This window comes from Mesoplodon mirus, assembly GCF_964341445.2.
Source record: "Mesoplodon mirus genome assembly, chromosome: 4".
In the NCBI taxonomy this organism is placed as follows: domain Eukaryota; kingdom Metazoa; phylum Chordata; class Mammalia; order Artiodactyla; family Ziphiidae; genus Mesoplodon; species Mesoplodon mirus.
Window position 1 is genome coordinate 126,770,303 of NC_138979.1, and position 15,101 is coordinate 126,785,403.

General features: G+C 37.7%; 1 protein-coding gene across 4 annotated transcripts in view; it reads right to left on the reverse strand.

The window, feature by feature from the left end:
• The window catches only part of SLC25A21 (solute carrier family 25 member 21), a 501,423-nt gene that overhangs the window by 139,365 nt on the left and 346,957 nt on the right, over window positions 1-15,101 (reverse strand). For all 4 annotated transcript variants that reach the window (XM_082618620.1, XM_082618618.1, XM_082618619.1 and 1 more), the window contains exon 3: window positions 11,518-11,601. In XM_082618620.1, the coding sequence (XP_082474746.1) occupies window positions 11,518-11,601 (84 nt within the window). The remainder of the gene's footprint in view (window positions 1-11,517; window positions 11,602-15,101) is intronic.

Genomic DNA, 15,101 nt, shown 5'->3' on the forward strand with positions numbered 1-15,101 from the left:
GAGAACAGATGGAGAAAACTGTTTCCATGTTGGATGATGAGAAAAAGCATCAAAGAGAAAGTAGCATATGAGCTGGGCATTTATGGATGACCAGAATATCCATAGCTGGACAAAAGGCGAAATGCCATTCTGGCTGATAAATGTGCATGAGAAAAACAAAGAAAATTGTTTCAGCAGTTATAATTGGTCCACAGGGCTTGAACATAAGATGCATGTGATGACACTAGATAAGATAAAGTTTGAAAGGAGGGCCCCAAATAAAAATCATATCAAGTATTTTGGATTTGCTTTTGTGTATTGTGTTAACTTTTTCAGTGTAACAAATTTCCCCAGAACTTCGTGGTAAAATTTATTGTCACACACTTTCTGTGGGTCAGGAACATGTGCCTCTGACTCAAGGTCTCTTAAGGGGTTGCAGACACATTGTCAGCTGGGCTGGAGGTCTTATCTGAAGACTTCACTGGTGAAAGATTCATTTCCAAGCTCATTCATGTTCTTGGTAGGACTCAGTTCCTTCCAGGTTGTTGTTGAACTGAGGGCCTCAGTTCCTCACTGGCTATTGGCCAGAGATACCTTTAATTCCTTGACACATGGGCTCCTCCATAGGGCAGTGACCTCAAGGCAATAGATAGGCAAGAAACCAAAAGAGCAGCAAGAATAAGAAAGGGGTACCATGATGGAAGCCAGTTTTCTTATACGCTAATCTCAAAGGTGACATCTCATCACTTCTGCCATATTCACTTCATTGAAAGAGAGTCAATAAGCCTAGTCCATGCTCAAAAGGAGGATATTATACAAGGACATAAATACAAGGAGGCAGGGTCATTGGGGCCATCTTAGTGATGGCCTACCACATGGATCAACGGGAAATCATAAAAGATTTCTGAATGTGCAAATGACATAACTTGGCTATCACCAGTCATCCATGCTCAAAACTAGGAAGTCATTCAAAATTTCTCCTTCTCATTCAACACCCATATCCCTTGTCACATCACTCCAAGGAGTTTAATGGTCAGCATTTTTTCTTTCTAATGGTATATAAAATAATAGCACATCTAACGATCATTAGTGTCTCAGATTCTATGGAAGAGGATACGGGTCCCGTCGTGGCTTCTGAGAGAGCAGTTTGTAAACATGGGTATCGACAGAAGCCAGATCATGAGGATTAAGGAGTGAACAAGCAGTTAAGAAACATTCTGTAATCTAACACATATTCTGTTTTACACATGAAGCCAGATCTTTAGTAACTGATATGTCTTATTGCTTAGTGGATTACATTGAAATACACTTTTAATTTAGGTTCCTTTATAAATAGTGCCAACTTCTGGGAATTTTATTTAAATTTTGAAATTCATGTTGACCTGTTCACTGAAAACTTGAAGGATACAAAATGGTAATGACAGCAGAGCATGGCCTTTTCTCTTATTGTGGTTCTTGATTCTTCTAATTTAGGAAAAGCTTTATGTAAGGAAATCAAAGAACTCATTCACTTAACACAAACTTACAAACTCTCTTTAACAGTTTCCAAAACTCATCCCACACTTTATCTCATTTTTTGTTACTACTGAGACTGTGTCTACATTAGAATTCCTGGTACCTAGGGCTTTGTTTTCCCATGAGTTCTCTGTGGCCAGAGAAGAATTATGAACATAATGTTTATCAGCAGGAGAACTAGGCCACTGCATATGGCTGTCATCTGCTCTAGGTTTTGGTGACCACATATTTCAACATATATTGCAATCACATGATGATTTCCACCCCATCTGACAAGTCATCCAAGGAACTTTGGTTACATGCCTTATCTTGTGTTTCATGAGGTTTTCCTGGTTATTACCCAATATTCAAGTTGAGTTAGGCAAAGGCGTCAACAGGTCAAATAACTGAGTTAGTTCATGCAGTGAGCCTTAACCTTAAACTGCATCCTGTAACTTCCTTTTGGAGAGGGCTCTGTCCTAAGGATCAAGAGCCTCTACCTTGGTTTCATGAGATGATGGTGCCACACTTTAGAATATATATTTTTTCTAATTTCATTTGCCTAAGATGCCATTAAAAATATTAAACCTTTGTATTCTTTGTGTGCTGATCTTAGGATCCAATCTCTTATTCTGGGAATCTCAATAGATTACTTTCTGCTGAAATTTTCTGATTTGTAGAATGTAACCAACCATACCATCTCTTCTCTACCTCTCCCAGGTGCTATTCAGCCAAGTGAGATGAGATATGTGGCAATGCTTTGAACCCACAATCGGAACAGTGTAAATCTGAGATGTTGCTTCTATTATTACCAATACTACTATTAAGTTATTGACAGAATGGGGAGCATGACATAGAATGCAGAAGACCCTGGATGAATGCCTGCCCCAACAAACAATAGCTATGAGGTGCTGGGCAAGGCCTTTAACATCTCTTATCAGTTTCCTGACCAGAAAACTAAAGATCATACTCCCCACCTTTTTACCTGCCAGGGTTCTTGTGAGCATCAAGTGAAGTAAGATATGTGGACACATTTCACAAAAGGGCCAAAATGGCAAACATTGGAATATAATCACTATTATGAAAACAGCATCTGAACCTTCTCCTTTATTCCAGTTTCAAACCACCTGAAAGAGCTGGAGGAGAGGTACAGCTAGAGTCATGAGACTAGACAAAAAATTCACGGGCTGCTGATGAAAGCATTGTAACTGGGTAACTAAACAGATTCCTAAGCAGGAACTGAGTAGAAGCTTATCATAATTCACACTCATGGATGCTCCAATGGCACTTGACTCGTGGGATTTACAGAGAAAATGTAGCAATCTAAACCATAAGCAATTAAATTTAGTTTAAATGCATGTATGTGTGCATATGTATGTATGTATCTTGCCAATGCTTTTACCTTCTTAACAGTGCTCTAGAATATTAAAAATCCATGTGACCTTTTTCTTCCTGAGGAAAATAAAATGAGATCAAATATGCATACGGCCAGGAATAGAAGACTTCCTACCAAAAAAGATAGTATATTGGAAGATGTAATTCTACAAAGTCAGAGACACTAGCTGAAATCAATGATGAAGATAAAATATTAACTCCTTTAACCTTGTCTATGTCAAATCATCCCTAAGTTATTTTCTACAATAAGAGAATCAGACAAAGGTAGAAGAGTTTTTGGAGATTTTCTTTCTCATTCTCATCAGAAAATGTTCAGTTCAACAACCTCAAAAAAGGATTCTGGTTTTTGTAAACACATTTTTCCTCCCAAGATGACTATGCATCCAGCCCATCAGAAATCCAGAATAAGTTAAAATAAAGGCCTGGAAATATTTTCAAATGGACATCTCCCACTGAGATGTGAAATCCCCTCACCCCCCATTAACAGTCTATAAAAACATGAAGAATATCTGCTCAGGCTCTGAATCGAGACACCAACCTTCCCAAAAGACAACTACTTCCACCCAAACAACTGGTCCTCCCTTCCTTCTTGTCAGCACTGCTCGCTGAGAGAGGCCGTGTTTGGTCTCTTAATCAGACCTTGCTGACGGGCTGACATCACTGCAAAAGTTTTCACTTACTCTCTGGCAACACTTAAATCCTTGCCAAAGGCCAGTCAGTTAAGTCAGAAAGCATTGTTAGTGTGAGGCTGCGGGAGTGTGAGTGTGACTGTCAGCTAGCAATCTGTGGTGATGACAGGAGGGAAATCTAGGAGCTGAAACCATTTTAAAGGTCACTCTGTGGGCAGAACAAAAGACCTCTAATTTAGAAAAGGAAACAGAACTCTGGGACATGGAAGCACCAGGATGCTGCTATTTGAGCACTCTGAAAATTCATTATCCACTCCCTGATTGTAAAGACTACTTTACAACCCAATACAGCTTAAACCAACAACTATTTGCTTTAGTAGCAGTATAAAATAATTTGGTAAAATAGAAATGCTAAATAATGTACTAGTGGGTTCAACTGCCTGTTTTTTAATTTATTTTTTATTGAGGTAACATTGATGTTAATGATAATTACGTAAGTGTCCTGGATACAACATTGTATTTCACTTCTTATACACTATAGCATGCCCACCATCAAAAATTTAGTTCCCATCCATCACCATACAGTTGATCCCCTCTACCCATTTCATCTTCCCCCCATCCCTTCCCTTCTGGTAACCACTATTCTGTTGTCTGTGTCTACATGTTTGTTTTTGTTTGGATTGGTTTGTTCATTTATTTTCTTTGTTTGTTTTTTATATTCCACATATGAGTGAGATCATACAGTATTTGTCTTTCTCTGTCTGACTTAGTTCACTTAGCATAATACCTTCAAGGTCCATCTGTGTTGTTGCAAATGGCAATAATTCATCTTTTTAAATGACTGAGTAGTATCCCATTGAATATATATATATATATATATATATATATATATATATATATATCACATCTTCTTTATTTTAAAAAAATGTTCTTCTTTAGTATTTTTTTTCTCCTTACCCTGCATTTTTAAAAAGTTTTCAACCTTGAATTGCTAAATAGTGTTTAAAATTCTTAGCATAGCTTTCCGTGAAAAGCTGTTACATATACTTTATGACTAAAATTTTAAGAGTATAATATACTAAAGTATTGATAAATGATTTTTAAAAGGAACACAGATCATCAGAGAATAATAATAGTAGGCCCATGCCTGGATTGAGATCACCTCTTTTCTGTCTGTCTAAAACTGGAGAAAGCTTGGGAGAAGACAATGGCTTCAGTCTATTGAACACCGTATTCTGGACCTGGGTCCATCACTTATAAGATTTGCCAGATGGATTTGCTATAGTTTCATTCTCCAAACTCTCACCTGCTATGTTTTTTTTTTTTCCTTGTTTTCCTTTTTTCCTAACTAAAGAGGACGTTTGTTCTGCCATCGTTAAGAAGCCCAGGCAGTCCAGGGCTGAACTCCGCAGTGTGGGAGCAAGAGCAGCGGGGACTGTCTGCTTTCCTTCTCATCACCACTTAAAAACAAGGGAGCAGGGATGTAATGTACAGCATGGCGACTACAGCTAAAAAGACTGCACTGTACCCTTGAAAGTTGCTAGGAGAGTAGACCTGAACGTTCTCACTGCACACAAAAGTGGTAATTACGTGAGGTGATGGGTGTGTTAACTAGCCCTACTGTGGTGATTATTTTGCAATAGATGCATGTATCATACCATCATGTTGTGCACTTTAAACTTACATAAAGTTATATGCCAATTACACCTCAATAAAGCTGGAAACAAAAGAAAACAAAACAAGGGAGTACTCAAGGGAGGTCCAGTAGGTACCAGGAAGGGCCTCTTTGGAAAAGTAAAAAGGAGAGGAGAGAAGGTACTCAAGGCACCAGGAAACTCATCACAGAAGGCACACTGCACATCTGGCACCCACCAAAGATCAAATTCATTTGGGTAAACCAAGCTTGCAAACCCAGTCAATACCCAGTGATCTATACATAATTGATTTATACTGTGGATTATCTGCTTAGGGCTCTGGGGTACGGTCTGTAATTATTCATCTGAGTAAAAATTCTGCATTCATTAAGTGGCAGTGAATCCTCCACTGGATCTGTTGCCAGATAAGAGGGACCAGCCCGAGGATCCAGGGATCGGTGATGCTAAGAATCACCTGCTCCACTCCAACTTGGCAATACTGGGTAGATGAGTGGGTTTCTGTTGGATGAGAAGTCGGGTCGAAAGGAGAGAGAAAAAGTAGCAGCAACTACTGGGCCTTGTGAAGTTGGAACTTGATTTAGGTGGTGAGGCTGCTGATTGCCCAAATAACAATTCCTGGTAGTGGGAAGAGTTATCTCCTCCACTGTCTCTTCAAATCCAATGCTTGCCCTCACTTCCATGTGAGAGTGAGAGACAGTTTCCAGACACTACTTTACTTAGGGAGGGTTTCTATAAGAGCAGGGCTTTCTATTTACAGAGGTTGCTTTAAAATTACCTGGCCCTGTTAGACTAGGTAAACCACTTTTTAAAAGGCAGACCCACCTAGACACCAAATTAAGCTAAAGATCTCGGAGTGAGTCCACCTGTAAAAAGAAAAATGTCCAAATCTTAACCAAGTTGTTGATTTTCGAGTCGTAGATGCCCCGCTTCATTTGTCTGTGTCACAAGCCACTCATTCCCCTTCTTAATGAAAACAAGAGGGAGTGATTATACCTCCTGGGGCTGTGCCATTTATGCCGTCTGAAAGGCACTTAAACGAGTGGCACATTATCTCACACATCTGGAGTTTACCAAATTAGCCAATTACTCTGGAGCTCATAAAACGAGGCCTTAAATGTCATTTAACTAGAAAATATTATAATCACCAAGTGGTCTGATTGTAAGATGATACTTGGGGCAGCATCAGTGGTTACAGAAAACAAATCGTGAAACAAAACACAGTTCGAATGCCCCCCAAATGCAACCACATATTTTCTACAGTAATACTTTCTGAAGAATACCATATTTCTGAAGGCACCAGCAATCAACATGTTTCTCATTTGAAACTAAGTTTAATCTGACCTCCTGTTTCCTAGTTATTTGCCTTGGGCAAACCAATGCCCAGGAATTTTCCTCATAAGAAACCTAAGGAACAAGCAGGATGAGAGCAGACTGATGTAAAACCATGCATTCATCAGAGGTATGGAGCTCTCTGCAAGAGATGGAACAATGCTTGGATTAAGAGTCTGGAGTTGTCAGAGGTTTGTGGTGCTGCCTCAGGATCGACGGGATTTGGTTGACTGACCATATACTGGTCTCCCATACTTTACTTGAAGGAAGAGATAAAAGCTGCTTTAAATTAGTATGTGATTTGAGGGTAGGAATACCAAAGGTTTTAGAATAGCTCTTTAAAAATTAGAGGTTTACAGCCACTACTTCCACATTGTCTTCTTTTCATTTAATAAACAACAAAATTGGGTGTTTAATGAAAGGTGATACAGTGTAATGGAAAAACCATGGTATGTCACTAATACCTGTTTGACTTTGGGGAAGTTGTTTAACTTCTCTGATCATCCGTTACCTCACACAAAATACAGACATACATAATGATGCTGAGCTGTGTTGAGACTAGTGCCGTGCTGAAACGAAAAAGTCCCTAGCACAGTGCCTGGTACGCTGAAGAAAATAAATATTCGTTTCATATCTTTCTTTACTTATGTCACCAGAATATCTTAAGTTCTGTTTAACTCTTTGTTTTCTCTTCATTTCAGAAAGAATGGCCACTAGATATTTTCAGAGAACGGAGAGTGAGGAGGTGGGCAGTCCTGGTTTTATTTTAGCATAATTTATAATACCCTCACCCATCTGTGAACATCTCAATCACTCTCTTTAAAGGAATGATAAGTACAAAAGAGACTAGAAGAACTCTCATGAGATACTCTGAAGCAAAAGGAAATTAGGTGTGATGCATGAACGCATGGTAAATAGAGATACCAGCTGCTATTTGCCAGGGGAGCTTACAAAATGAAGCTTACTGGTTTTGAAGGCACCTAGTCAACTAGGCTAAATCTTCATGTCTTCTGGGCTCATGATTATAGTAGATGGACCTGTTAGTGTATTTTGTCAAACCAGAGAAAGATGAAGAATCATGGTGACGATGGAGGTACTCTCAACAGCGACAAATTCCTTCCCTGTCAGTTTTCTGCAATGACGACCTTTTTGGTAAAAGCTAAGTAAATATGACAATTCCACATAACAGAAATCCTTACTCAGAATTTGGAAGGCCTGGTTTTAAAAACTTAAGTTAATTTCACCTCTGTAAAGCTGGGTTGAAAAACTATGTCCTTAATAACAGCACAATGTATCTATGCTTTTAAGAAGAAAAAAAATCTTAGAAGCAGTAAAGGGATTCAGACCCATGTGACTGAGCTCTTGTCTCTTAGAAATGTGAATTCTGGGCTGAGAGGTGGGGAACTGCATCTCTAAGAATGGTGAAAATACCACTTCACTTTCTTACAGTGAGGAAATGGGAGCTCTGTGCAGATTCTAAGTGTATTAACAGACTTTAATGTTTTTAAACAACAGAAAAGGACTAGCTTTCAAAACCTTTAACTTGCGGGGCTGGGGGAGTTAGATAAGAAGAACCAGGAGAGATGAGCTCTCTTAATTGTTACTAGTCAAACTGACTAGCGCTACCCTCCCTGCAGGCCACAGAGCAAACTGGCCTCTACGCACCTGAGTGAAAAACCATCTTTGAAAGCAGAGTATACTCTAAAAGCTAACTAAGAAAATCATAAGGAACTGTTTTGCTAGGAAAAAAATTCAACACAGCATGTGTTAAAAGGTATTTTTTTTCTTTTTCTTCCTCTTTTTTTTTGTTTTTTTAAACTTAAGGCTATGAAATGCCCTTGCTCTGTATAAAAAATAACAGGCAGCTTTTTCTTTTGTATTTTTACAAATATTTCCATCTTTAAGACTGGAGCTTTCTGACTTTTGCTAACAACATGTCCAGATCTAAAGGCATTACAGAAAGAATGTCAATTTGCTTTAGAAGCAATTAAACATACAGTCGAGGAAAAGGCCAATTTTACTATGCAGGGACCACACATACTGTATGTTTGCTACATTACTTGATATCAAAGCAGAAACATCAAATTCTTCCTAGAACACACTTGAAATGAAGAGTCTGGCTAAGGAACTCCCACATCCAATTCAGAGATATCTGTTACAGTTTACAGAACTTGGCAATGCTGACACTATTGTTTTACTGGAAAGAGATAATTTATTGACTATATAATACACTATGGTTTCTTTAATTTTATATATCTGTACTGGGTAAAATGAACATGATTTTGATCCCAACTGCCATAAATGCGGGCATATTATCAATGACACTTAGGTACCACATCACCAGAGGAATAGCAAGAATTTGCTGATTCTGTGTCACTAGATGACCTCAAAATATTTAATCAGCCTTCAGGATCATTATCATAGCTTCAGAGGGAGTGGTCTATAGCAAGAATTATCATCTTTCTTTTTCATTTTGCATCATCATGATGTTGGTGTGATGACTTTCATTCATTTGTTCAACATGCATTTACTGAGTATCTCTACTCAGTGCCAAACACAGGGATAGGGAAAACAGAGGGAAATGAGACGTGCACCTCAGGGAAATGTATTCTTGGGGCGGGAGAGGGGAGATAGACAGAAAACAAGCTCAATAAATCAGAGTGGTGCACGCTATATAACAGATCTGTGCACAGGGAATGAGCCTGGAGAAGCAAGGGCTGTCCTAGGAAGGGCTCTGCACACCTGATAAGGAATTTAGACTTTACACTGCAGGCCATATTTTTACATATTCCTGAAACACTCTAAAGATAAAATAATTAAAACAGTATGATACTGGGCCTCCCTGGTGGCGCAGTGGTTGAGAGTCCGCCTGCCGATGCAGGGGATACGGGTTCGTGCCCCGGTCTGGGAGGATCCCATATGCCGCGGAGCGGCTGGGCCCGTGAGCCATGGCCGCTGAGCCTGTGCGTCCGGAGCCTGTGCTCCGCAACGGGAGAGGCCACAACAGTGAGAGGCCCGCGTACAGCAAAAAAAAAAAAAAAAAAAAAAAAAAACAGTATGATACTGGCATAGAGATAGATAAATTAATGAAACAGAATAGGAAATAGAGAAACTGAATAGAAAATTTAGCTGATATATATGTGGAAGTTTAATACACAAAAAAGCTAGCATTTCCAATTAGTGAGTAAGGAATGGATTTTTTCACCAGTGGTGTTTCGACAACTGTATAACCATTTGAAAATAAAATTTAATTCCTATATGCCATACTGCACATTAAAAAAAAGAAATCACAGATGGATTAAAGATTCAAACGTAAATGTTTATAGTCTTGGGGTTAGAGGATGTCCTTCTTTTTTAATGTGTCATCAAGGTCAGATATCACAAAGGAAAAGATAGATATAATCACAAAATCACAATCTGCAAAACTCACAAACTTCTGAAAGGTGTAAGACACTATAGTTGTAAGACAACTGACAAGTTGGGGAAAATATCTGTAATTTATGTAATAGTTAAAGGATTAGTACCTATAATATATACAGAACTCCTACAAATTAATAAAAAAATCTAACCTAAGAGAAATGGGCGAGAGACACAAAATAAGCAATTCATGAAAGAAACAATACCCAATGATATAAAAGTATGCTCAACCCCAGTTACAATCAAAGGAATACTATTAAGACACTTTTATTTTTTACCTATTAGATTATAAACAGGAGATGCATGTGAGTGACAGATATATCAAATAATGATTGATAATGTCCAGTGTTTGAGAGGGTGTGGAGAAGTGAGAACTCTCAAATACTAAGGATATAAGTCAGTACATACTTTTTGGAAGATAATTTGGCAACATCTATGATATAAAATGTGCATATCATTTGATCTTATAAGTCCATTGCTAGCAACTTTTAAAAATAGAAATATATATATATATATACATACACACATAAATGCGAAAAAATAGTATGAGAATATATACTGTTCTATTGTTTATAATAGTGAAAATATGGAAACAACCTAATGGGCCACCAAAGGGATTAATTTAATAAACTGCAGTATGTAGATAAATAAATTACTATGCTGTTGTTAAAAAGAATCTATTGGCATGGAACAACATCAATGACATATGTTTAATTAGCAAAATAGTAGCCCCAGTATAATCTGCTAAGAGACGTAATGAACTACAGAGGTTAGGAGCATGGGCTTTGGGGTCAAGCTCACTGGATTTGAGTCCCAGCTTCAAGATTTAACAGATATGTGAAAATTACTAACTTTTCTGAGTCTTGGTTTCTTCATCTGTCCAACATGAATGGATCCTAACAGAACCTACCTCAAAGAGTTATATGGAGTATTCCTAGTACATAGTAGAGGCTAAACATGTACTAGTTATTATTACTGTTATCTTTTTGGTATAATTATTATTTTCAACCAATTCTCTTAAGAAAACAACTTCAAAAAGCACATCTAATATCCTTTGGAAAATTATGCTTGATAGAGGCTTTAACTGAATCTATACATCAAAGATAATTTTAGTTTATGTAACAAAAATATTCTATTTATCTGATCATCTAATAGGATGATGCTATGATCATCTAATAGGATGATGAACTTGACACATCAATTTTTGATAAAAATATGTTTTGATTGAATATTCATAAACCAGAATGCAAACAAGGAACCCATTTGGGCGCTATATTTAAGAATCAAAATAAAGAATTATCACATTTAGATATCCCCAGTTATAAGAACTTTAAAAAGCCTCAATAGCACAAAATAAAAATTGTCCTCTAGTCATCAAACTACTATTAATAAAGGATATTATTAACATCCTTTTTGTGGTAGTTTCTATCATATACATATTTAATTTTTAACTGCATTATCAGGAAAAACACACACAAAAATAGGAAGACACCCTTTTAAATATTTTTCCCTACTAAGACTAGGAAAAGAAATCATTCAAAATGAGAAAACATGTTATGTAGTAATATATTAAAATGCCCACATCAACATAGAGACTATATATAAAGAACCATACATACCCTTCTGTGCGGAAAATCATTCGAAAGCTGTCTCCTAAGCTTTTGTAACTGTTTGGATCAGTTGCACATCTCTGAATCTGGAACCTAGAAACAAAATCAAACAAACAAAAAAAAATCCAAGTTAAGGATTTTGCCAAATGGCTTTTCTCACTTTTCAAAGTCTTAGGAGTCTCAGCCTTTTCAGATTAATCTAAAATATTCTGGGTTTTGCTACAGATTTTACTGATTTATTTGTCTTGTATAATCTTTACCTTATTTTTGTAGCCTTTAAAATTATGATATTTCTCTGTACTTTAATAGAACTGCAGAAAGAGTTTTTTTCATCTGTTTCTTAGCTAGGCAGATGCACCCTGAGGCATTTATGCTTTTTTCTTTTGTGAAAAGCACACACAGATGTCATAGATTGTTTTAATGCATAATTCAGAAATCTGAAGATGCATATGAAACAAATAAGTAGCTCTATTTCTTATCTTAATTAGTGCTCTTTGATGGTAATTTAATACAAAGTTTAAAAATATAGAGCAGCTAATATGGCCTAACTTTGATCCTGATTATGAATTTGGAATTCATTCTGGCAGACAGGAGCCTGCGTTTAGAGCAAGAATTCGGGTCGTACCGTGATACAATTTATTATCAGTACTTCATGATAGAGCAGAGTTGGTCACTAGGGGTAGTTCAGGTTACCTGGACCTTCACAGAAGCACAGTGCTCTGCATGTAGTTTGTGCGCAATAAAAACGTATCCCATTTTAGAAAGCCAAATTCTTTTTTTTTCTTCTTCTTTTTTGCTATGATCATGCATCTCAGAACTCTAACCTTCAAAATGTGGAAGTTCCCAGTATGAGGGTCTTACGTATTTTGTATCTTATCCTGAGGTCTGTTTGTAATGAGATTTATGACAAGTATTGTCATTTCCCTACACCCCAGTTCTCCAGTTTCGCTTTTCTTTAGGCTGCCTACTCCTTGTGTTTAACCTTCTTGTCCCAATTCTAAGTTAAGCCCTTTCTTCCTTCTGTACTTCCCTCCACAGTTTTAGCAAGCCTTTCAGAATAGAAATTCTCAGAAACACCTCTAATATTGTCTACTCTAAGATGTTTTTCTCAGATTGTTAGATTTATGACATGAACACAACTTCTAATTCTGAGAATGATTTATTTTACAGTTCTAGGCCCCAGGGAATTATGCTGAAAACTAACACATATATCACAGAGAAGTGTGAACATTTTGCTTTGATTGAAGTGATTGGGCATATGAACAGAATAAGTAGACTATAAGACTGAAAAGTGAGGCTGGATTACATTTGACTTTGTAAAGTGGAGAGGTGCCGAACCTGATTGGGCAGGAGAGTAGCCATCCTGAGATGAAGGAGTTGATTCTTCCAGTAGAGTACTTGAAACATACAAATTCCTAATAAAATATTTATTGTCTGATTGGGTGGATTAGAATGGGAGTATGGAGGGCAGAATAATGACGAAGGCAATTATGATAGTCTGGGTGAAGATAATGATGCCAGAATATGAATGGAGGAAACAGAAATGTAATAAAAGAGGTGTGCTTGCTGGGTGATCATTTTTCTCTTTAAATCAATGGGTTTTTTTTAATGATACATTCAACATGATCCTCTCTTGATCCTCATCAACCCAACAAGTAATATTCCACTGCCCTAGACTTACTAGACTTACGGTGTGTCTGCACTCTGCAGAGAAAGTCCATGCTATATTTAGTTCCACTACACATGACTTATTCTGATCACAGAGTTATCAGTTCTGCTAAGGAGTCTGTTTCAAGTTGATATAATTACAGTGCATTTTGGTCAATCATGTAAAACAGCAATTTCCTTCTTCGTCTCCATTACATTTCAGCAACTTAAAAGGTTTCTCTCGAATTGAGGCTTTACATCAGCATTTTCCAAGGTGCGTTCTGTGCTAACAAATTCTCTCTATGCTCGAGGAGACAATTTTCCAGTTACGTAATAGAACTCTTTGTAAAATTACAAAGGCAAAGCCACACTACTCTAAATACAATCAAGATATCTAGAAGAAAAGATTGGACTTTCCCATTGTCCTAATAAAAGCAGTTTAGCCACATCTGGAATCTCCATCTGAGGAACTTCTTTTATTAGAATGAAAACTTGCTGCCAAATGGGCAAATTGGACAATGGAGTAATACTTAAGAAATATTTGGTGCCTAATATCAGGTCAGAAAGAAACACAGGGAAAGGAGTATGGCTCAAACCCTACGCTCCATTGCCCAGCAGCCAGTGGTCCCATCTGCCATGGAGCCAGGGAGCCTGGTACTACACACTCTTAAAATTGAGAGGGAACAGCCCTACCATCCACCACACCATAAATATGAAGCAAATTATTGCGGTTACGACAGGGCAAGGAAGAGCTGCTCAATGTTCATAAGCAAATGTACAAGCATATTTTTAGAAGCAAAAGAATGTTCTCACTCACTGAAATATTTTTCTTTAAACTGGTCAAGACCATTACTGCACTATTTCCTCCGACTTGATTGTGTGCTTAGTCAGTGATACCAAAGTCTGTTGTTGACTCTTAGCACTGTTAGAAATGTCACTTTAGGCATTCAGCTTGTCTGAGCACTTCCTAAGATATCATAAGAATGATACGTGTTGAGAAATACAATGACTTTATTACAGCCTTAAAAGCTGTAGAATGAGGTTGTATGAAAATTCCTAAATCTCACATTTATGCAATGCCTTTATTTTCCAAAGTAGATTTTACATCTATCATCTTCATCTACTGTTGGCTGATGGAGTCTATACTGGGAAGTGGAGGCTTTAGGGCACACGCACATGCACATATATATATGTATATATACATGTATATGTATATGTAATCTATATATTTATATGAAGGGCAGCAATTGAGTTGCAGAGTCCGATTGGGGTAGGTGATAAGATTTGTCCTGAAGCTATATTTGCATAGCACATGCTCTGCTTTTTAGTTAGATCATATGATTATTTGCGATGCTTTAGGGTTGGGAACTGATGGAGATTTGGGAATGGGGGCAAAAGCCATCCTAACCCATCCCTTTGGCATTACCACCAATCCTAAGCAAAGCAGTGAGATAGGTGGGTTTTATTTCTAGCATCATCTCTAGATCATTTTCCAGTCCAAGAGTATTCTCATGCTCTCTCTTACCTTCCCCTATTCAACCCTGCTCTCAGAAAAGCATTCACACCAATCATTTATCCTTATCGTGGCTTTTAATTTGATACGCCGTCTTCCAGAACTTGTCTCCTGTTAAAGGGATTTCAGCTCTCAAGGAGGTGGCACAAAGCTCTGGTTTTGTTTAGGGTGGGGATGCAGGGGTACCTTTACCACCAGAGACAGCCCTCAGTGGTTCTTTTTTTCCTGAGTGGAATTTCATGCTACCATAATGCACTGCTACATAAAAATTACACCTTTGTGTCAAAGGAGGTGAGGCACTTGGGAAACTGAGACATTGACTAGGAGCCACCAGTTTCAGCTCCAGTGCTGTCACCGATAAATAGTGTAAACTGGTGAGAACTGTAATTTAACCCGTCTTTGCCTTTCTCCTCAGCGGTAAAATGGCACCACA